This window comes from Chiloscyllium punctatum, chromosome 9 (genome assembly GCF_047496795.1).
Source record: "Chiloscyllium punctatum isolate Juve2018m chromosome 9, sChiPun1.3, whole genome shotgun sequence".
NCBI classification, from domain to species: Eukaryota; Metazoa; Chordata; class Chondrichthyes; order Orectolobiformes; family Hemiscylliidae; genus Chiloscyllium; species Chiloscyllium punctatum.
Genome location: NC_092747.1, coordinates 48,461,770 through 48,486,501, shown reverse-complemented (window position 1 = coordinate 48,486,501; position 24,732 = coordinate 48,461,770). Strand labels below are relative to the sequence as shown.

Sequence of the window (24,732 nt, the reverse complement as noted above, 5' to 3'; positions counted from 1 at the left end):
ATTTATTAGCATAAAGACAATGAATATTTAAATTAATCTCTAATTGCCATGAAGGAGATGATAGAGAGCCTTGCTTTTTGATCCACTGCAGTCCATTTACTTCGAGTATAACTGAGTGGCTTGCTAGCTCATTTCAAAGGACAGTTCAGATGGGTCTGGAGTCGTGTGAGCAAAGCCAAGTAAAGATGACACAGATTTCCTCCTTAAAGGGCATTAGTTAACCAGGTGGACTTTTACAACAACAAGTAGTAGTCATCTACACTGCAACTGGTTTTCAATTTTCAATTTATTAGTTGATAGAATTTCATGAAATTAAATAGTAAATTCTATCAGCTGCTGTGGCGGTGTTTGAACCTGTACTGCATGTAGGTTCCTTCCTCTCCTCGTGAATCTGTCAGTTATAACCAACAGGGTGTGTAGAGAGATTGTACTTTTGCCATTTTGTGCATACACCTCCATCAGCGGCCTATAACACTTAGTAATGTTAGACACTTCTACTTCACTGTAGAGCAGAACTAACTTTTAATTCATTGTAAGTAATTGATTTTATACTCCTTTATGTAGCATAGTACATGTTAGAATATTCAACTATGTGGCGATGGATATAAATTGTTCATCCAATTCAAGGCATCCTCTGAACTGTGACCTAAGCTGGTAAGACAGTAAATTGGAAGGATATGGATACCACTATTTTTGGCTATACTTTTAACCTGGCTCAGACTCTGGAGAGCAGGCAAATTTGAAATCTAGACTTAAAGGTATAATGTTATTGTCTGAATTAGTTTGCTTTTATCTTGTAAAGAAGGTGCTTCCACTGTAATGATCTGTTTAAGTTCCATTTGCAGCATGAAATATAAGCTAATTGCCCCAAACTGTCAAATTCCTTTGAACCATGGGCATGTTTAAAGCTGCTGTTTCAAATCACATCAAGTATTGGCAAACTTCAGTCCTAGTCAGTGAGTTTGCTTTCTTGTCTGCTTTTCCATTATGATCCATTATTGAACTGATTGTTTAAATTCACCTACCAGCATTGAATCTAAACATAAAATGTAGTCCACAGATGAGTGCAGATTTGTTTTAAATTTTATGCAGCAGATCCACGACTCCTCTGGTATAAAGGAGTTAAAGTGCATGAAGTGTTAGTAGCAGCAGCTCTCAAAATGCACTGTTTTTCTACTTTATCTGGTTGATGAAATTTATTAACAGATATTGGTTGAGGCATTGCTTGCTTTATTTGCAGCATCAGCAGCTGTTTGAGTGAAGAGTTTTAAGGACATGGACCTTCCCTATTTACACCCACATCTACCCTTAACCTGTGCCACATTATATTGGGGAAAAAGGATCCCTCAGAATATTCTGATGGCAGGACTCATGAGTAGTGGTTTTTAATCACATCAGGAGACCTCTTAAGAATAGTGTGTAATTTTATGGATGTAAAGGTGTGCAAGTTTATTATAAAATTATACAGCAAAGAAACAGATTCTTCGGTCCAACTCATCCTCACCAACTAGACATCCCAGTCTGACCTAGTCCCATTTGCCAGCAATTGGCCCATATCTCTCTCAATCCTTCCTGTTTATATATCCTTCAGATGTCTTTTAAATGCTGTAATTGTACCTGCCTCCACCACCATCTCTGGCAGCTTGTTCCTTACACACACCATCCTGTACGAGAAAAAGTTACCACTTAGTTCCTTTTTAAATTTTTCCCTTCTCACCTTACACCTATGCCTTCTAGTTTTGGACTCCCCCACACTAGAAGAAAACCCTTGGCTATTCACCTATTTATGCCCCTCATTGTTTTATAAACCTCTGTAAGGTCACCCCTCAATCTCCAAAACTCCAGGGGAGAAAAAGCCCCAGCTTATTTAGCCTTTCCCTATATTTCAAACATTTCCATCCTGCCAACATCCCTGTGAATCTTTTCTGCATCCTTTCAAGTTTAACAACATCCTTCCTATAGGAGGACAATCAGGATTTTAAAGGTATCCTGTATAACTGCAACATGACATTACATCTCCTATTGTGGTGACAAACTGACATATGTTGCCAGGGTTGGAGGATCTGAGCTGCAGGGAGAGGCTGAACAGGCTGAGGCTGTTTTCCCTGGAGCATCGGAGGCTGAAGGGTGACCTTATAGGCGTTTACAAAATTATGAGGGGCATGGATAGGATAAATAGACAAAGTCTTTTCCCTGGGGTCGGGGAGTCCAGAACTAGAGGGCATAGGTTTAGGGTGAGAAGGGAAAGATATAAAAGAGACCTAAGGGGCAACGTTTTCACGCAGAGGGTGGTACGTGTATGGAATGAGCTGCCAGAGGAAGTGGTGGAGGCTGGTACAATTGCAACATTTTAAGAGGCATTTGGATGGATATATGAATAGGAAGGGTTTGGAGGGATATGGGCCGGGTGCTGGCAGGTGGGACTAGATTGGGTTGGGATATCTGGTCGGCATGAACGGGTTGGACTGAAGGGTCTGTTTCTATGCTGTACATCTCTATGGCTCTTTTGAATGATGAACTTTGTTGAAGTTTCTTTAATCAAATAATTATAAGACTATTTTTTGGTATTTTAGCAACCTGAAGAGGAAGCCATTGCTTACCTTGATCAGAGTGATGGTGAAGCTGAATTTGACCTTGCTGACCTTCCTGATCCCGATAAGTATATAGATTCTGAGGAAGATGATGACCGTACTTCTGAAGTTACTGAACATCTCAGGTTAGTTCACTTTTATTCAGCAGCATCTTGGCTTTTCTTTTTAAACAAGGTATGATGTCCTGACATAAAGGTAAGGAGTCTGACTTCCCGAATGCCTGGAATGTATCGGGATTAATGTGTTGAAAATGACAAGACTCAACTTATTCATACTTTGTCAGCTATGGTTGGTATTAACGCTATCATTTTTAGATATCTTTATGGTGAAACAAAAGAAGACAATTGGAAAGAAACCCGTGCAAAGTTGAAAACCTCACTTGTATGAATATAAGTGTTGCAATGTTCTGAAAAATATATCTGTGGCTGTGACGTACTTTGGAAATTGCAGGAATCATTGTAATCGCAACAGAGATCAGCATAATAAAATAACTTCATTGTTACGATCAAGTTATGAGGTCGTAGATTTAAATTTTTAACGGAATTTTCTAACAAATTGAATCAGAAGAATGTATTTTTTGGTAAGGTGTTCTTCAGTTTTAACTACACTGAAAACTACATTTTCTTGATACAAAAGACAAATACTTTATATTTATCGTTTTGATTGGTTTCCTGGTTTCTTTGATTTATCACTGTCTCTGAAAAATGCTTGTGTTTTGCTGGTGTAATCAAGCTTGTAGGTATTAGCTACAGGGTAGCTTTGCCTTTCATTTTGGTTTGCTCTCATTATAACATGCCAGAGTTTGTTCTTGTGATTGTCAAAATGGATTGCTAAATCCAAGTCTGGCTGCTGGATATCAATGCAGAACCGTATATTGTCTGTGATGTATAAAGCTTCAACATAAAGAATCAGTGGTTCTAGATAAAGTTTTATAGAATAGCTACCTACCTGCACCTATGCTGATTGTCTCTGTTCTTTTAAGGGTATACGTAGTCAGATTATAAAAGCCACCTTGATGGACATGCAAGTAGACATGCAGTCATATCTAGCATTAATTACAGTTTGATAATTGAAAAGTACTTTACATCACAGCCTTTGGGCTGAATTTCTGATTTAATAATGGAATGCATTTTCCTTGAGTGCTGTGAAAGCATTTTTTTAATGCATCTTATTAAATGAGATGCATTATTGATACATACGCACTATATATTCTTTATCTAGATTGATTAGACAGTAAGCTGTGCTTGGAACTGTAACATTTAAAATGAAAACAGGAAACTGCTGTTTGGTGGTGACACACCACTAGAAAATAATCTGAAGACTCCGATGTCTATTTCATTTAGAATTATTGAACCTTGCAGTGTAAATCAGATACATATAACTTTTATTACTTTGAGAATCTCAAAGAAAATGTTTAAAGCAAAGCAAACAATGAATTAATAGTACTTATTGGCTGATTTATTTTTCTTTTCCTTTGTGTTTCATTCTGTCCTCTGATGCTGTCCACATCCTTTCCACCTCATTTGCTCCCCTATCCAGGATGGTTGGAGGGAACTAGACAACCATTTGTTTCACAGAACTACCAAAGCCACAAACATGTTATCCTCTGCGGGATGGGGTCTGTACCCTCTGGCTTTTAACATTATGACTGCATGTGCATTTGATTGGACAAGAGCTAGCCAAATTCATCCATTGAGGAACCTGACTAAATGATCATCAAAAAATAAAATTAAAACTTGATGTCTTTATTGGTTTCATTAGAAGACAGTGACCCCCAAAATGCATATTTTTAAGGTGTGTACAAATATATCAATCTGATATACATAAAATAAATCTTTTTAGTTTCAAAATTTTTTTAAAATTACACATGTCGCATATGGTGCGTAATTCCTATCCACTATTATTTCTTCCTGCAACATGCATTCTATCAATATTTATGGTGTAAGTATTTTCTGCTCAAAATCTTATATAAATACTTCATATCTACATTGTTGATGAATCATTTGAATCAGTTAACAAGCTTTTTGTAATGAAGGCTAACTTTCTGATGTTTTTGTTCCTTTGGTAACTCGTGTTTATAATGTCCATAGTAAAGCTTTAATTTTGGTCTGACCAACCAATAAAGCTGCAGCACTCAGTGACCTGCATGCTCAGCATAAAGCCCAATATGCTGTAGACAGTTTCATATGGGGTCTCAATTTATCATTCAGGCAAAATCCCACCAAATGAAAATTTGATAAATGATCAGATGGGAGATCACTGAAATATTTTTATCATGAAGCCAAAGGCCAGCAGGCAAGTATAAGAAACCAAACTGAGTGCCCACTAGTGTGTTGTTCATGTGGGAATTCTAAGATGTCCTGAATAATCATTTGTACAGGAAATGTCATGGGCAGGAGCAGATTAAAGTTCATGTTTTGGAGCTTGAGCAGCATTTAGTATTGGTGAACTCAAGAGCCTCATGGATAGCATTAAGAAATTTGAGTCAACCTTGAGCTGTACAGGGGGAGCAAATGGGTGACACCATGACTGTGTTGTTAAGATGTATGCAGGTAGTGTAGGAGTCCCCTGAGTGCACCTCTCTCAAATGAATTTTCAAATCAGTATACTAATAGAGGTAATGGTTCATTTTGAAAGTGCAGCCAGAGTCAGCTCCATGACATTGTGGTTATAGCAGGGCAAGAAAAACACTGGAAGAGTAATGACAATGGATGATTCAGTAGTTTGGGGAGTGAAGAGACTTTTCTGTAGCTGCAGACATGAGTTCAAGATGGTGTGTTGTGCCCTGATTACAGATACTGAACATCCTGATGGGGGATGTTGAACAGCTAGCAATTGTGATCCATGTTGGTATCAGTAATATAGGTAGAAAGAAACATATTTCTTGTCATATTTTAGGGAGCTCGATAGGAAATTAGCAAGGAGGACTTTAAAAATACTAATCATTGAATACTTATGCTACCATGCACAATTGAGTGGAGAAATAGGACAAGAAAGCTGAAGAATGCATAGTTGGAAGGATGATTCAGGAGGGAAGGCCTTTAGTTTCCTGGGACATTGGTGCTGGCTCTGGGGTAAATGGAACCTACCGAGAACACGTGTAAACAAAGTCAGGACTACCTTGCTGGGTGATTTGCTGGGGCTGTTGCGGGAGTTTACATTAATTTGGCAGTGATGTGGGAATATTGGAGTGGAATATGAAGTGCACAGAACACTGAGAGGGACAGTTAGCACTAGAGCAGGAAATAATAAAATTAAGTGAATTCAGAGTAAGGGAGAAAATAAAACAGGATTATGGTGCATGCATGCTAAAACACAAAATGTGGTAAATAAGATGCATGAGTTACAGGCATCGATTGCCATGTGGAAATATAATGTTATGGCTATACTAGAGACCTGGTTCAAACAAGGACAGAACAAGAGCAGAGAAAAGTAGCCTCTCATAGACTGTGTACAGGAGAATTCTTTAAATCCGTATGCTTCCAGTTCAAAGAGAAAAGATCATAGGAACAGGAGTAGGCCATTCAGCCTGTCGAGGCTGCTGCACCATAAAATATAATCATTTCTGATTGAACATCTCAATGCCTTTTACCTACACTATCCCTATAATCCTTTATCCTAGTAGTGATCAGGAATCAATCAACCTCTGTCTTAAGCAGACTTAAAATCTGCTCTGAAGAAAAAAAAATCCTCCTCTTTTCAGATGTAAACAGCATTCCACTTATTTTTAAGTTGTGCCCCTGATTTAGGATTGCCCAAGCAGGAAAACATCTTACCTGCATCTGCATCATTGGGGCAGCATGAAGGCCCAGTAGTTAGCACTGCTGCCTCCCAGCGCCAGGGACCCAGGTTTGATTTCAGCCTCGGGTGACTGTGTAGAGTTTGCACGTTCACACAGTGTCTGCATGGGTTTCCTCTGGGTGTTCCAGTTTCCTGCCATGGTCCAAAGATGTACAGGTTAGGTAGATTAGCCATGGGAAATGCAGGTTTATAGGGGTCTGGGTCTGGATGGATGTTCTTTGGAAGGTTGATCTGAACCTGATGGGCTGAATGGCCTACTTCCAAACTGGACGGATTCTATGATTCTACCTTGTCTATACCTTTAAGTATTTTGCAGGTTTCAATGCGATCACCTCTTGTTCTTCAAAGCTCTGGAGGTCAGAAGCCCAGTTGTCTTCATAGGACAATCCCACCACCCTGGGAACAAGTCTGCTGAACCTTCATTACACTTGTGTTTATGACAATGACATTTTTCCTGAGCTAAGGAAACCAAAACCACCCTAAGTACTCCAGATGCAATCTAAACAAGATTCTACACAATTCTACACTGCTGTACTCAAATCTTCCTATGAAGGCTAATGTTGCTTTGGCCTTCCCAATAACTTGCTGCATCTGCTTATTAGTTTTCAGTACCTTTTTGTAAGGTTGGCTAGGTCACTTTGTACAACTACTCCTTCCAACCCTTTACCATTTAAGAAAAATCTGCATACCTGTTTTTAGATTAGATTAGATTAGATTAGATTACTTAGATTAGATTAGATTACTTACAGTGTGGAAACAGGCCCTTCGGCCCAACAAGTCCACACCGCCCCGCCGAAGCGTAACCCACCCATACCCCTACATCTACATTTACCCCTTACCTAACACTGTGGGCAATTTAGCATGGCCAATTCACCTGGCCTGCACATCTTTGGACTGTGGGAGGAAACCGGAGCACCCGGAGGAAACCCACGCAGACACGGGGAGAACGTGCAAACTCCACACAGTCAGTCGTCTGAGGCGGGAATTGAACCCGGGTCTCAGGCGCTGTGAGGCAGCAGTGCTAACCACTGCTTACTGAAGTTTCTCTTACTAAAGTTGATAACTTCATGTTTTATTCCATCTACCATGTTCTTGCCTGTCCAAATCCTACTGAAGTTGCTTTGCATCTTCCTCACAACATACATTCCCACTTAACTTTATATCATCCAAAAATTGGGAAATACTACATTTGGTACTCAACTCCAAATCATTGGTATATTGTGAATAGCTGGCACCCAAGTACAGATCCATATGGTACCCCACTAATTGACTATACCCAAACCGATCCATGTTTCTATTTATCAATCCTTTACAATCGTGTCTAGCATTTTCACTGCGGCTGATGTAAAGCTAAGGTCTACCATTCCCTGTTTTTCTCTCGCTCCCTCCTTAAAGGATATTATCTCAGAATGACTGTAGTACAAAAGGAGCACATTTCATTGCTATTGACTATCATAGATGCAATTCACCCAATACCACTTCTCCAGCACCCCAGTCGTACCTCACATTCTATTCCAGAGGGGATGTAGATATTTTCAAGCTGTATTGTATAATCTTGAAAGTGATGGTGTACTTGTACCTGCAATATAATATTTCTTCTCAGTTGTGACAGGTAGATCGTAATTTACATGTGGCTTTAGCAAGAAAATGCCACACAATTGAACAAACAATAGTTTTTCTGCAACCTTGATTTCAGTCCAAAAAATAAAAAAAAGACCATATGCTATGATTTAAGATATTTTATCAACTGACTGCTGGTCATGTAAGTGCCATACCTAAGACTGCCTTTTCCCACCACCTTAATGTTTCTCTGTCTTCACCCTGCTTCAGTTGAACTACGGCTGAAACCCTTGTCTGTGACTCTGCTACCTCTAGACTTAACTATTATAATGCCAATCCAGCTGAACCCCAACCCCACCAGCCGCCAACATTCGGTAAAACTGAGACCTTCAAAACCTTTACTGACGATATCCTGATTTACAACCTGTGCTCACTAATCCATATTAGCTACCATTTAAATATTATCTTCATTTTCAAATTGTCATCTTTTATTTCAAATCCCTCCATTGTCTCGTGCTCCCTAACTTCGTAATTGCCACTGGCTCTGAGGTGCGTGTTCCTGTTATTATGACCTCTTGAACATCTCAGATTTTAATTGCTGTGCCATTCGTAGTTGTGCTTTCAACTGTTTAGGCCCCAAACTGAGGAATTCCCTCCCAAAACTCCTCCATCTTTTTTTTTAAACCATGCCTCCTATCCTTAAAGATGCTTCTTAACTCCTACTTCTTTGTCCAAACTTTGATTATTTGTCCTGGTATCTCCTTTTGCAGCTTGATGTCATATTTATTTTGTAATATTCTGTGAAATACCTTTGAATATTTTACATTTTTACAGCAAGTTTAACAATATAAGTTATTGGTTTTTTCAAATGTGTATTTTCTAGGTTGCCACTCTTACAACCTTAATTACATTATGATTGAAAGTTTTACTTGTCAGTTATGTGGCTTGCATCGCTCAGTGGATGTGGGAAATTATCAGAGGATTGCAAATATATTTGAAAAGAGTGGGATCTATTCTACAAACATGGTATAAGTTAAATGTGCCCTAAAAAAATCAGAGCATGCAGATGAGCATGAGATTGATACTGATCTAGCCTGATTTTTGATTTCATGTAGGTTATTGTGACTCAGTCCCCAGTAGCTCCACGTCTGTTTTTGCACAGTTATCTTTAAAATGCATTTCACTTTACCACACAAATTGCTGTCATGGGATTACCTCCCACTCATCCTTTCTGAACACATAACTATGGCAGCAAAGCTGAAAGTAACAGTACATTGTGAAGCCATTCATGTCGTTTATACTTAAATTGGTTAGTGTAAGTGACAGGCAAATAAAGAATGTATTTTTAAAAGGCTGGGTTTTTGAAACACATATTTGCACTCAAAATGTACATGAAATCAACATTTTAAATTACTCAAAATTTTTGTTGCATATCACCTTTGTGCAGCAAGGTTTATTGTTGTACCAAGCATCCTACTGTTTCTCATGGAAGGGAAATTAGCTCATCGTGCATCACACTTTTGTTCCACGTTGAGTGAATTTCACCCTCTTGTTGTCTATCCAAGTTTAATTTCTGCTCAGAACAATCTTAACCAACAATTGATAAGTTATTTTTCAGATTTAATTTTAGATATTTTATAATCAATCTGTTCATGTTATTACACATCTCTGGAATAGGTGGGACTTAAACACAGACTTCTTGGGTCAGACATTGGGACAAGGAGCCCCTCTTGGTTTTAGTTTTAGTTTTAAAATACATGGATTGTTTTATTAATTGCCACTGTCCTGGCTAACATTGTTGTGGTACTGAGGATTTTTAAAGGGCTGAAAAATTTCCATAGCAGCTGTTGGAAAAGGTGTTGGATAATTGTACTATTTTTAAATGAGTTAACACTTCATTAAAATTTGTATAACTGCCACTTTGAGCTATTTTGCTCGTGCAGAATTTGAGTATTGCTGCAAAACTATTTTCAAAGCTTTTCACCTTGCTGATCAAGATAATTTTAAGAAAAAATGGGTTCAACCAATATTTATACTGCATGAGAGGAGAACTGCTTGGTTGGCTGGTGGACTCTCATTGTTGCCATGGTGAATGTATTTGTTAATGTTGATTGATAGTTAACAGCTAGGCTTTGTTTGAATTTCTTGTGAAATGTTCTGTTGAGTACAAGGTGAGCTTTCAACAAGCTGTCTTTTTTTCAGCACTACTCACTTTTAAAAGCATTACGTCTAGATGGAGTGGCCTCTTTTTGTAAAAGGGGGATAGATTTTAATGTCCTTTGAGCAATTGATTAGGATTATAAATCTATATCTTTCTTTACCATTGACAAGATTGTACTCAATCAAATACCAGCTGAAATAGTTCACTGCTTTCCCTTTTAAACCACTCTTTTAAATCCCTGAATTCCATTTCTGCCATCAGATATTTTATTCTTTTCGTGGCATTAGCTGCATTGTGCCCTGGGTTCAAAAATTCATTTCAATTCAAAGTTTTTAACATGGTTTTATTTTTACTGACTTAAAATCATCAGCCATGCATTTGTGCAGTGGAAATTTGTCTGCTTCAACAAAATAAATTCTTCTTTCGTGATTGACTTACAAGAAATATTCCAAGTTTGCCCTTGAACAAAAAGATGACCAGAGTCCATTGGGAAGGGGTAACATTGGTTTTGTCATTAGATAAAATCCTGAATTACGGCCAAGTTGACATTATTAAGTCCATAATTTATAAGAAGGGAGCTTTGTATACACTATGGTGAGGTATTTTAAACTAGTCTGTTCTTTCTTGGGCAAGTAGTGTTTTGGCATGAGCCTCTTTCTGTGACTTATTATTTTGCAAATAAGTTAACTAGGGGTGACTAGGATCATAGGAAAGTTGAGGAAGCTTCGGAAAGTGGGAAGAAAGCAGAAAGCTTTTAAGAAAGAACTTAAGTGCTGCAACATTTTGACTGAAAATGTTATCTGAGGTATTGGAGAGAAAGGGGGAAATAACCCTGCAAATCTTGGGAGAATGAAATTTTGGAACATCTATTGCCTGGTTGTGGAGAGGCATTATGGGGTGTTTAGTTTTCAAACCTTTGCCCTTGAACAGAGGGTACTGAGTTGCTGACTTGCCAACTGTCAAACCTGGCTGGACCATTTACCACATTTATTTCTTCATAACCAATCTTACTCCTCCAAGATGATCACAGAAGCCGAGATTTACTTGTAATTTACTTGTAATTGATCAGAAGGGCCAATGCGCTGAGGAGTGGCAGATGAAGTTCAATTCCGATAAATGCAATGTGCTGCATTTAGGAAAAGCAAATCTTAGCAAAACGTATGTACTTAATGGTAAGGTCCTAGGGAGTATTGCTGAATAAAGAGACCTTGGAGTGCAGCTTCTTAGCTCCTTGAAAGTGGAGTTGCAGGTAGATAGGATAGTGAAGAAGGCGTTTGGTATGCGTTCCTTTATTGGTCAAGAGTATTAAGTACAGGAGTTGGGAGATCATGTTGCGGCTGTAGAGGACATTGGTTAGACCACTTTTTGAATATTTTGTGCAAATCTGGTCTCCTTCCTATCAAAAGGGTGTTGTGAAACTTGAAAGCGTTCAGAAGGATGTTGCCACATTGGAGGATTTGAGCTATAGGGAGAGTTTGAGTAGGCTGGGGCTATTTTCCCTGGAGCTTTTACAGAGGTTTATAAAATCATGAGGGGCATGGATAGGATAAATTGACAGTGTTTTTCCTGTGTTGGGGGAGTCCAGAACTAGAGGGCATAGGTTTAAGGTGAGAGGGGAAAAATATAAGAGAAACCTAAGGGTCGAATCTTTCGCACTGAGGGTGGTAAGTGTATGGAATGAGCTGCCAGAGGAAGTGGTGGAAGTGGTACAATTGCAACATTTAAGAGGCATTTGGATGGGTATATGATTAGGAAGGGTTTGGAAGAATATGGGTCGGGTGCTGGCAAGTGGGACAAGATTGGGTTGTGATATCTGGTTGGCATGGATGAGTTGAGCCAAAGAGTCTGTTTCCGTGCTGCACATCTTTGTGGATAGGCCAAAATTTCCAGAGCATCAAATAGACCAAAACTCATTCCAGTTTAAATGCAAGGTTTGCAGTAGGTTTATCTAGCTATTGCCAAAGCCCTCTCATGAAAAGCCGCACATTTGCTTTAAACACATGTCATCAATAACTAATATCTGTCAGTGAAATAATAACTATATAATGCATAGCTAAAGTTTTCTAGCTATAATAATATCAGAAACATTATTATATTAGTCAATTAAGATTAAGTTCACTGACCTTTAGTCCTTCATAATATGCATTAGATATGAGCAATGATTCAATGCTGTTCCCTTAAAATTGTATTTGTGTTGTTAGGCATTTAAATGCAGACTAGCCTGCAGTTCTAAATGGCCCTAGTGGTCTTGTGCCACAACTTCCTGTCTGCATGCTTAGCTCATGTTGCAAAATGGATTGTTCTAGTTCAAACTATCCATTGTAAATACAAAAACAGCTAACACGAATAGCAAATGCATTAAAAATTCAATGTTTACTAAGTAGTACTCCAAAACCGAAGCTGTTGACTAAACATAAATTATTTTCTGAGGTTGGAAAATTTACAATAAGTTGATCATATTTTGATAAAATGTGCAGATTAATTGACTGGTACTGTTTTTGTGTTCCTTTTGTTTTAAATTTCAGCTTAAACAATGGAAGTCAGTTTTATTGAAAACTTGAAGCATTATGTGTGCGCTAACATGCTGGTTGTACATGTAATCCTTCAGTCATCCAGGCAATGGTGTACAGTACTGGTCTTGTTGCTAGGCCAGTTATCTGGAGGCCAAGCCTAATGTTCTGGGATAGGGATTTAAATACTTCTGCAGCAGCTAGTGGAATTTAAATTCAGTTAATCCCTAGCAGTTTTTCTCTCCTTGTGTGGTTGCACAGTAACACATTTATGTGAACCTTTCCATGCAGGGCTGACCGCAAAGCCTGATCCTGTCCTTTCCAACATTCATGCACCTATATTTATAAAATATGGGACACATGGGCAAGTGCTATTTAGACTGCTAATCTTCTGAACTGGGGTTGCTGACTACTTGCAATGCCTTTGCTGTTACCCTCTGCAAAGGTGGGTTAACTCAGCAAAAACCATAATGAACCTGTTATCTTGAGATGTTATCTGTGTCGAAATCCTCACTAGATTAACTACCGGTCATTTGATAAATTGGTGTAGAATGATTAATGATGCTGACTTTTAACTTGTTAAAGCAGCTCAGTGCAGATGACATGAAAAGCCTTATTCAATAGACTGTAATTATTAGTCTTTAACAGCTTAGTCAAATCCAGTAGGTTATATTTGAAAATGAGATATCAAAGCTTTGAGAACATAACAATTAGCATCAGTGTTGCAAGAGACAAAGAACTAAATCATTGTGTGATGGTGAGAAACCCTTGCATTATACAGAATTCCCTCGGTAGAAAGGGCTCTCATTAGCTGTTCTTTTTTTGATTATGGAGCTCCCACTTTAAAGTGTAGCCGCATTGAAATACTGGTGATGTAGCTTAATGAGACAACTGATTTCATTCAGTGACTGTAATGCTGCATATTGTGGACTGTCTTTTAAATGAATATGGCTGGTTTTATTGATTTTAACTTAGTTACACAAGGCCATTATGCAAACAATGATTAAACACAACCATGAAGTATTTAAGATTCAGTGGAAAATTATTATTAAAAATAATTATAATACTGAATTAAATACAAGATGAACAGTCTTGAGAAGGAATATAACTTTGTCACATAGATGCATTTATGAACCTTATGCCAACTGTGTGCCTTGCCTCCTTAGTGTACCCTCCATTGCCATGTCTCATTTATTTTGCTCCCTCTTGCCTTAATTCTCTGCCTTCCATAAGAGGTTAAGAACAGGAGACTCTCAGTTAGACGAAGGAAAGACAAGCAGCAAGTGGGATCAGAATGGAGAACAATGTCAAAGGGCTGGAAGAAAACAGTTCTGAACAGAAGATGTCATAACAAACACGAAATATTAGCTGTGTTTCTCTCACAATAGATACTGGCCGTCCTGAGTTTCTCTAGCATTTTCAATTTTTAATTCAAATTCACAGTGTCTGCAGTATTTTTATTTTAAGATTATAAAAGGGACCTCTTGACAAATTTATTGGAGTTTTTTGTGGATTTTTTTATTTTGTAGCATAGGTAAAGGAAAATAAATTAATGTCGTTTGTACGGATTTTCAAAAGGCCTTTGATAAGGTCCCATATGGGATGTTAGAAAATAAAATTAGAATACATGCGTTAGTGGATAGTGTACTAGTCGAGATTGAGAATTGATTAACAGACAGAAAGCAGAGAAAATAAAAACAGATCAATCTCTGGCAGACTCTTACTAATGGCTACCACAAAGATTAGTGCTAAGTCTGGAGCTGTTCACAATCTTTATAAATGATTTGGTCATGTGGCCTGTTTGTAATATTTCTAAATTTACTGACAGCATCGAACTAGAGAGTGTACATTGTGAGGAGGATGTAAGGCGGCTTCAAGGAAGCTTGGACAGGCTAAGTGAATGCAGGTAGAATATAATGGGAATGTGTAAAATTATTTACTTTAGTGGAGAAAAACAAAATAAAGCAAAATCTTTCTTAAATGCTGAGAAATTGGGCAATATTGGTGTCCAAAGTGACCTGGGTATTCACAAGTCCCTAAGGCTGGCATGCAACTGTAACAAATAATAAGGAAAGCAAATGTATGTTAACTTTCATAGTAAGGGGATTTGTATACAGGAGTATAGATGTCTTGCTACAATTGTATAGATCCTTGGTCAGACCTCAGTTGGAGTAGTGTATATAATTTTGGTCTCCTTACGTGGGGAAGCATCTAGGATCGGGCTCATCAGCCCACAAAATCCATGACTAGTGACATGGAATTTCCTAAATGGACAACCATACTCATTAGTGAGTGATTGCCAACGAGAATAATCTGGGGGAGGACACACCATTCATTGGACTAATCCCTGGATGGTGGGATTGTCTGAAGAGGAGAAATTGATGAAGTGGGATCTGCATTCTGTATCTTTTGAAGAATATGGGGTGACTTTTTAAAAAAAGTACAGAATGCTTCAAAGGTATAACAAGGTGGATGTAGATGTTTTCCTTGGCTGGGTGGGTCTATAACCAGGGGACATATCTTAAGATAAGTGGATGAGCTGTTTAAAACTGAGCCATAAAGGAACTTTTTCAGAGTTTTATTTCTGATTCTTTGGAATTCTCTACCCAATGGACTGAGAGCTCACCCATGTTCAAGATGAAAATCAATAGATTTATAGAGACTAATTACATTACGGAGAATGGAGGTGATGTGTGAAAGTGGCATTGAACATAGATGATATCCATGATTGAACTGAATAGCTGAGCAGGCATGACAGGTTGATTGGCCTACTCTTGTTCCTTTTGTGATTGTTCTATACCTCAGTTTAATTTATTCACCTTTGATCCATATTCCTTCATGCTCTTATTCACAAACTTTAACAGTTTCAGTCGTGACTTTTAATAGATGTACCACTCACAAGCTTTTAAAGAGGCATTTGGGGGCAGGCACATCCTGGACCTCAAGTGGACCTACTGAGTCACCAACAATGAGGTCCTGGCCCGCGCCCAGATACCCATCCTCTTCCCCCTGCTCCAACAACGCTGGAATTATGCAGAGGTCTAAAAAGAGGAGAAGAGAAACAAGAGGATTGCTGCTGAAGAAAAGTGCACCCACCAAGAAAACAGCACCAAGACAACACCGGAGGAGAGCACCTTCAAGTGCAGTTGCTGCAGCCGAGACTGCCACTGCCACTGCCACCTGGGGCTCTATAGCCATGACAGACGCTGCTGTACCAAAAAACATTGAAGCAAAGCTTCCCAGACGCAGATACATGGTCTCACAAGACTAATGGATCCCACCACACTACCACAATTATCCTATTGAATAGCTATTATTTTAAAGACCTTGACTAGGGCGGCAAGGTAGCTCAGTGGTTAGCACTGCTTCAAGTGGGGTTTCCCAATGAAGGGCTTTTGCCTGAAATGTCGATTTTCCTGCTCCTCGGATGCTGCCTGACCTCCTGAGATTTTCCAGCACCACTCTAATCTCCAGCATCTGCAGTACCCACTTCTGCCTAGTGGTTAGCACTGCTGTTTCATAGTGCCTGGGTTCGATTTCAGCCTAGGCCAACTCTCTGTGTGGAGTTTGCACGTTATCCCCGTGTCTGTGTGGGTTTCTCCAGGTGCTCTGGTTTCCTCCCACAGTCTGAAGATGTGCAGGTTAGGTGGATTGGCAGTGCTAAATTGCTCATAGTGTCCAGGGATGTGCAGGCCATGGGGATTAGTCATCAGAAATAGAGTTACAGCGATGGTTGGGTCAGGTTGGGATGCTGTTTGGAAGTTCACTGTGGACTCAATGGGCTGAATGGCCTGCTTCCACATTGTAGAGATTCTATGATTCTGTATCAATGCTTAACCTAAACTATCATGAATGTAAACTAATTTTATGTAACCTGTTCTCTAAATTCAACCCATTAAAGCAATCATTTTCAACCAGGGTTCCACAGACATCTCTAGAGATTCCATGTAATTTTAAATTTATCTGAAAACTTTATCAATTTTTTTCATGATATATTATTCTTACATACAACAAAAAACAATGATTACAGATGCATGCATTTTCAGTCAAACAGTAGTGTTGAGATTCATTATCGTTTTTATTTTATGACTTATAAATAAATAGTTGGAAGGTGGGGATTGGATTTGTCCAGGATTTTGCAATATATTACAGTGTTCCTCAACCAAAAAAGTTTGTAAACCACTGCTTTAAGCCCTCTTTAGTATGTAGCTTTCCTCATGTTGTATCCCTGAAACTGAACGCAGTGCTTCAAGTGGGGTTTGATCAAGTTTTGCACATAATCATCACTTTTATGTTCCATTCCTTTTGAGATAAAGTGGAATGCCTTATTAGTCTTTTAGAGTTGTTTCTCTCCAAGCATTAACTTTAACAATCAGCATGCATGGATACTTCTTTCTACAGCTTTTTCATATCTCAGAAATCTTCTATTTAGAAATTAGTCATTCTCAGATCTAAAGTGAATAATTTCACACCACCTAATTTTGAATACCATCTAACATTGCTTTATCCAAATCCTTAATCTGCCTGCTTCCAATTGTAGGATTTTCATTCAATTTAGTGCCTTCTGCATACGTGGATACACTAGTCACTATTTTATTTAATATATATGGAACACCGCTTGTCACATTCTGCCATTTTTGAAAAATGTTCCCTTTATCTCAACTCACTCCATTCTACTCTTTCCACCCACATCTGTTTTCAATTCTTTGACACAAATTTCAGTTTCCAACTTGCTCATAAGCTATTATCTGCGGAGGGTACTGAATTGTTCTTTCAATCATATAAACTTGAATGCAAGCAGAAACTATGCAATAGACCTTTGCTAGCTGTCAGCAACCTTTCTTTGTAGTCTCTCTATTTGTGAAGATATTGTTTCATTACTTCTGTGATACATCGGTGGATTCTGTAATTTTGTCCATGAGTGCTTTGTGATTTTATTTGCAGTTAAATTACCTTGATAATGTTACTAAGCAATACTGTAGTATTCTTGATTCAGGCTAATTTCTTTACTTCCATAGCTGAATTAGAAACTGTAAAACTAAAGTTACATGCCAAGGGGTAGAACAAAGGTAAACAAGGTGTTGCAGTTCTAAAGGAAGAAATTAGATTCAAGAGTGAACTTAATGAAGCTGGATCAGGACAACTTAAAAGATCAGTCATAGCCCCTGTACCAACCAGAAAGGAAGGGTATTGAACAACCGGCAGTGGCCTTCAATTATCATATAGTCAAAAAGAGCATTTCTTCTTTTAAGTGAGCACCTTTTTCCACAAAGCTTACCTTTTCTTTTGTATGCTGTAATGGGGTCTTTATGGATTATTGATTAAGTTGCATGTCAACAAGGTAAAAGGTTTCCTGGATGATATCACTGAGAGGCAGCAAGGAGTTGATAAAAATGAGGCCGAGGTCAGGCCTTTGTGTTGGACATCCGAGGTAACAATGTGGGAATGGGAAACAAAGCCAGTAGCAGGTACTTAGCTGGTTGCGATTGGATGCATAAGAATGAATCAGGTGAATACATTGTCACTTAGTAGTCGGGAGTCAGTGGAGAGGTATTACCTGGTGATAGTACATGCCAAAGGCTGCAGACAAGTTGAGATGGCAGAAGAGCAATAGTTTAATTTGCCACAGTCACAAGAGATGCCTTTTGTGACTTTGGTAAAGTGTCATTTGATAACTTGGCATGGGTGAAAAAGTGGTTGGAGGTTCAAAGATCTGTTGGGTATCCCCTGAGGAGGCGTAACCAATATGTTGATGTGAGATATGTTACCTGAATTTTCTCACTGAAGAATTTGGCCCTTCAAATTGGACCTGTAGAAATGGGGGCATTAATATAGTCCACCTCATTTGCCAATGTACATACACATGGAGTGAGAATATTTTATTTTTGATTTGTGTAATTTTATCAAATTCTTTTAACCTGCTTAAAGAAAAGTAGCGAGTGAGCACTCGAATGAAGTGTGAAGATTTTTAACTAATTAACTTGTGATTGTAGAAAATGAATAATTTCTTGCATCTTGGAAAATAGGTCAAATGGTGTTACTGAATAAATTATTTTCATATTGGTATTGTTTAAAAAGTTTTTTTTTACATATTACACAGAAATAAACTCTATTTAAAAAGTGACAGTTACAGTTTAACGCAAACAGCAAAATAAGTTCTCAGTTGTTCCTCAACATTATCCTTTTATAGAATCTCAGTTCCAGAGAAATTTCACTCCTGTCTCAACTCTAAGTTTTTACTTAACCAACTCTCCCCATTTTCTTCTCCTTGGATGGTAAAGATAGTTTTATGGTCCCTTTCCAACACTTGCTATATTTGCTGGCATGAATGTTTCACAAATCTGATGGCCTAAACTTTTCCCCTTCTAATAATTTGAAGATTTCTATCTATACTGTGGTAGCTTGGAAACTGCTTGAGCTGCAGCAATGGCTGGCATAGTGAAATCCTCTGAACTAAAACTCGACTCTAAAACTGTTCTAACTTCTGAACTGAACTCCTGATTCTTCTGAACTGAGACCTTGAACTTTCTGTTCTGAAGTCAACACTAACCTCACAGCGTTCTGACATTCGGATTTGTTCTGAACTCACCTGCATAAACATTCCATCAATTAAGACTACAAAGGTTTTCTCAGTCTCTTTACTGAATTCATATGCTTTCTTGGAATTGATGCCTTTCGGTCACTTCCAAATGACTTTTTTGTTTACTTTTCTTAAAAAGTTACCTTCACAAAGCTAACTCACATCTATCTTCCTCTGTTTCAAAATCTGAATCCTTAAATATTTCATCAAACTTTAAAGTACAGAAAATATATAAGGTATACTCAACTAATCCGAAAGTGTTCTGTATCAGTATCAGTATTAGAATTAAAAGATCAAACTAAGGCAGTAGACAGGAAAACCCTGTGACAGAGAAATAACTCATTTCTATTGCATTGCTTAAATGAGTCCAGAAATAGTTTAACATTGCAAATGTTAAGAAGCCAAATAAATAATTGTAAAGTCAGTCGATGTTTACTCATGGATCTGCTTATTTAATAATTGATTTTTAAACCTAATTTGTTCATTATTTGATATGAATCATTTTGAAGACTCCTTTGAGTTATAATTTCCTCGTTGTCAATTCTAGTGCAGCTTGAGCACTGTTTTTCTGGGAAGGAGAGGAGTTCTTGTATTTAAAGCCACCTTCTTGTCCCTGTGTTAAGACCCAGCCTGTTCCTTCCAGAGCTAAAATTGACGTTTCTGGCAGGAGTCCGTCATCAGGATGGGGTGATGAAGGGCTCCACATTCCTGATGAAGGGCTTCTGCCTGAAATGTTGATTTTCCTGCTCCTTGGATGCTGCCTGACCTGCTGTGCTTCTCCACCACCACTCTAACCTTGATTCTGATCTCCAGCATCTGCAGTCCTCACTTTCGCCTTTTCCTTCCAGACTCCAGTAGTTTCTATGAATTTGATCATTTTGACCGTAGTAAATCCTGAGGGTTGGACAGTGGGGGAGAATCCACCACTGGGAGGTCATGAGTAGGGAAGAAATCATGACCTGAAGGCTGAAGGAAGCCTCACCTTGGAGGTTGGTAAGCCACCAGTCAAGGAACAGGTGAGGCGCCAATCCGGTTGCCCATAAAACTACATTAAATTGAGTTGTACAGCGCTCAGGAAAATTATATTAACTTCTCAATACTAAAGCAAAACAACATTAAACATGGCAATTTTAAATACGGATTCCAATGTTGTATATTTGAGTCGGCTGTAGTGAAAAATTCATCTAAGATCTTGAATTCTCTTTTAGCCACTTGTCCAACAGCAACTGATCACTTCTGCCTTTCCATTTTTGTACGTCTCAATGTACTGAAACTGTGTTTTATACTTGCAACACAACAACTGGCATAGGTATCTGGAGTCATCAGCTTCTGCGTCTGGAATGAAGCAAAGAGTTGTCCATCCTGGTGTTCTTGGTCACAGAAATGAACAAATGGAATTTCCAGCCTCAACAGCCAACCCATTCTCCAGTTGCCCCTCAAATCCAAAAGTTTCAGGGCATTGTTTTTAATATTTCAACAGCAGCTTGTGCCTTTACTGTGGTAAAACCTCCCCGGTTGCATCAAAAAGATATTGCCAAACTAAATTATGGGTGGCACGGTGGCACAGTGGTTAGCACTACTGCCTCACAGCGCCTGAGACCCGGGTTCAATTCCCACCTCAGGCGACTGACTGTGTGGAGTTTGCACGTTCTCCCCGTGTCTGCGTGGGTTTCCTCCGGGTGCTCCGGTTTCTTCCCACAGTCCAAAGATGTGCAGGCCAGGTGAATTGGCCATGCTAAATTGCCCGTAGTGTTAGGTAAGGGGTAAATGTAGATGTAGGGGTATGGGTGGGTTCCGCTTCGGCGGGGCAGTGTGGACTTGTTGGGCCGAAGGGCCTGTTTCCACACTGTAAGTAATCTAATCTAATCTAATCTAAATTTGACATTAAGCCACCAGAGATATTGAGATAGGGACCAAAAGCTTGGTTAAAGAGGTATGTTTAAGTGACATTTCAGGAAAACATTTTCAGAGCTTAAGGCCTGACATTACAAATGGTGGGGTGATGTAAATCATTGTACATAGGACAAAATTGGAGGAAAGCAGATACTTTGAAGTGTCATAGGTCTGGAGTAAGTTGCAGATATGGGGAGAGTTTTAAGATCGACGCAGTTGCGTAGTGGGTGCCAGTGTAGGTGAGTGAATTCAGGTCAACAGGACTCAGCATGAAACAGAATAGGGACAGCAAGAGTGTTGGATGAGCTGAGATTGGTGCAGGTTTTGGAGAGTGGGATCAGGAAAACAATGGACTGTTTGAATCTGCAGGATGAGGAGCTGAGACGATGTTATTACAGAATTACTGGAACAGTGAGAGTATAGCAGAAATCAGATTTTTTGAAGTTGTCTTTGTCCTCAACCTTATCTTGCCGTGTGCTAATTCTTTATTGACTTTTCTTACTTTTGTTATATTTGTGGTATGTAAGATCTTTCAAGTTTAGAATTTTGAAATCTGAAGATTGACGCTATAGCATAATGCATTTAAGGGCAACCTAGATAAATAGGTGAAGGGAAAGGAATAGAAGTTTGTGCTGATCAGGTTAGCTGAAGATGAATGGAAGGAGATTCATGTCAACCACTACTTCTGGCACAGACCTACTGTGTTGTGTCATCTTTCTATGCTGTAGGTAGACGATTAACCACAATCCACAAAGAAATGAAGCCATCTCTTTCCATTAGAAACAATTGGTTATACTGTACATAATTCAAGAGACACCACTACATGTCAAGTGTGTAGTAGGGTGAATCTCCATGAACAATCACAGCTAGTGCAGGGATTGAACCTTATGATTTTGGTATCATTCTCGTCACCTAGTAAACTAAGGTAACCAACCCACTGTGCTGTAGATGTTATGGGCTGATTTAATTCAGCCAGAATATCTATTTTGTGGTAAGTTACTTTATTAACTGCCAATGAGTCCTGATTGCATGTGCATTTGTTTTTGAAAGTATAATAAATCTGTTTTTGTAAATGCATTAGTATGATAATTTATGTGGTACTGTATGAATTGAAAGAAATATTTAATAATCAGTCACCCTGTAATAAAGGTAGGAATGTCATTGCAGCTTAATTAAGCTTCGCAGAAAAGGCAGTGATTGAGTCCTGATATTGATTATTTTCTTTGTATCACTCATGGATTACCTTCCTTTTTAGTATGCTGAAATTCACCCTTCAAATTAAATAATTGATTCACATTGTAATATAGATAATGTATTGCTACGCTTTAAAGGCTGTTATTGATATTTTTCATCTTTTTTTTAATGCAGCAGACCAGCTGAAGGGAAATTCAAAAGGAAGAGAAATGATAGCCATAGTAGCAATGACAAATGTGAGATGATGGCAACTCAAAAGGGAAAGAGGAGAATGAAGTCTGAAAGTGACTCTGATGAGTACAGCCCACTGGACACTGGTCTCTCTCTGGCTGAAGATGAGGAGCTGGTGCTTCAGCTGTTGAACAGAAATTAATTGCAATCCCGAGGCAGTTTTCTGGGTCAGTCCTTTTACTGTGCTGGCCACGTTCATCCTATTGCAATCAAACCAGAGCAGGTGGTCGCTGTCTGACAGTGATGAATGCTTTCTGAACAAGTTGCTGCAGATCTGTAGATGACTGCCAAGACATTGTCTGTTTTACAGCAGGACGGAAAAAATCTGTAACCCTTCAGTAGGCGATGAGACTTGAATTTTCTGACATATTTGCTTAAATCGGTTTAATTTCAAGCAAAATATAATGGTTTAGGTATGAACAATACAAATAGATTCCTCTGTGCACACATTGGATGTTTCAATCTTACGCCATCATTTTCTCTACAATAAAGCAATATACATACACAGTCATTAGCTTATACCTGGACAAGAGCAATTTGCTAATTCATTTGCTTATTGAAATAAAAGTAATTAGTTTTCTAGACTCTTTGTTAAGATAAAAATATGTAAGAAGTAAAAGGTTTTATTTGTGCAATTGTGTCATATATTCCTAATGCAGTTGGTCTGTTCCATTCACACACAGCCTTGATTAGGATTTAGATGTTATATTGGATTTTGTCTCTGTTTCTTCACTTCCTGTTCCCTTTTCTTGAAAATTGTTATTAACACTTGTTTATGTAGGTGATTATTTTTGTGATATGACTTCACACTTTCCTTATAATAATCCTGTCAGTTAATTGGTTTATAAAGGTGCATATGCAGCAGATCAACACATTAACTGCTACTTCCTGTCTGCTGCTAATATTTTTGCATTTGCAATCGTAACAACATTTTCCCCTGCATACAGAAGGTACAGTGGAAAAATCCCACTGGATGTTGAGCAGAAAGGAATTTGAAGACAAGATGATAATGGTCAGAGTTTTAGTGTAGCAGCAGTTTTGTATACAGTACAGGGCACTGATGAGACCACATCTGAATATTGTGTACAATATTGGTTACCTTATTTCATGAAGGATTTAACTGCGTTGGAAGCAGTTCGGTAAAGTTTTTCAAACTAATGGTGGGAATGAGTGGGTTAATTAATGAGGAAAAGTTGTACAGCTTGAGGCTTGTATCTGCTGGAATTTGGAAGAGTAATTGAAATAGGTAGGATCCTGAGGAAGTTGTGACCGGTGGATGAGGAAAGGATCTTTCCTGTTATGGGAGAATTTACAGCTACAAGCCATTAAAAATCAATGGCCACCCATTTAAAACCGAGCTTAGCTAAATTCTTTTCTGAGTGTCTTTGGAACTCTCATCCTGAAAAGCTGGCGGAAGCAGAATGCTTGAATGTTTTAACAACAGAGGTAGGGAGATTCTTGTCAGCCAAGGAGGTGAAATACTAACTGGGTAGGTGGGAATGCAGATTTGAGGTGACAATCAGATCAGCAACAAATGCTGGAGCAAGCTGAAGGGACTGAATTACCTAGTTCTGCTACTTCAGGATGTACACAGCTTGGGTAAATTGGGCAAGGCAGTGAGATTTGAAAACCAATGTGAAAATCTTTCTCAGTTCTCAGGGAATGAGGATCCAATAGAGCTTGATAACAAGGGGTATGGCAGTTTGGGATTCTATGCACTAGGGGGTTGTGAGCTAATAGCCATTTGTCACCAATTCACCAACCAGACTGGATAAGTTATCATCTTTAAAGGACAGACGTCAACTCGGGGACTGAGTCCAGGGTGGTTGGAGAGGGGGAGCTAAGTCTGAAAATGAACAGGAGAAAGATAGATTTGTGATTCGGCAAATGTGAGAAAGAAGCTGAATTTGGGTTTGAGGACCATGAAGTTTGAAATCCACAAACTTTGAATATATTTTCTTTCCTTCATTGTTACTTCAATAAAGATCATTAAATATTAAATTTATCAGATGGGGAGCTTGAATTTTAACAAATCCATTGAAGTTTTTAATTACTTGTATTTTTGAATGATTATTAAAATTGTCCTGTATTATAATTACATTCTGTAATGTTTGACTGTAACAAGGTTAATACTTCCTTGTTCCATCCCTTTCTCCTTATTTGAAGAGGTGTTATATTGGCATTCTATTTGTTCAACTCCTTGTATGAATA

At 38.5% G+C, this 24,732-nt stretch overlaps 1 protein-coding gene across 2 annotated transcripts in view; it reads left to right on the top strand.

Moving 5' to 3' along the window:
* Positions 1 to 24,526, top strand: part of ddx10 (DEAD (Asp-Glu-Ala-Asp) box polypeptide 10) — a 198,265-nt gene extending 173,739 nt beyond the window's left edge. For both annotated transcript variants that reach the window (XM_072577457.1, XM_072577456.1), the window contains 2 exons: positions 2,574 to 2,716; positions 22,465 to 24,526. In XM_072577457.1, the coding sequence (XP_072433558.1) occupies positions 2,574 to 2,716; positions 22,465 to 22,663 (342 nt within the window). In that variant the 3' untranslated portion in view covers positions 22,664 to 24,526. The remainder of the gene's footprint in view (positions 1 to 2,573; positions 2,717 to 22,464) is intronic.
* The last annotated feature ends 206 nt before the right edge of the window (positions 24,527 to 24,732 follow it).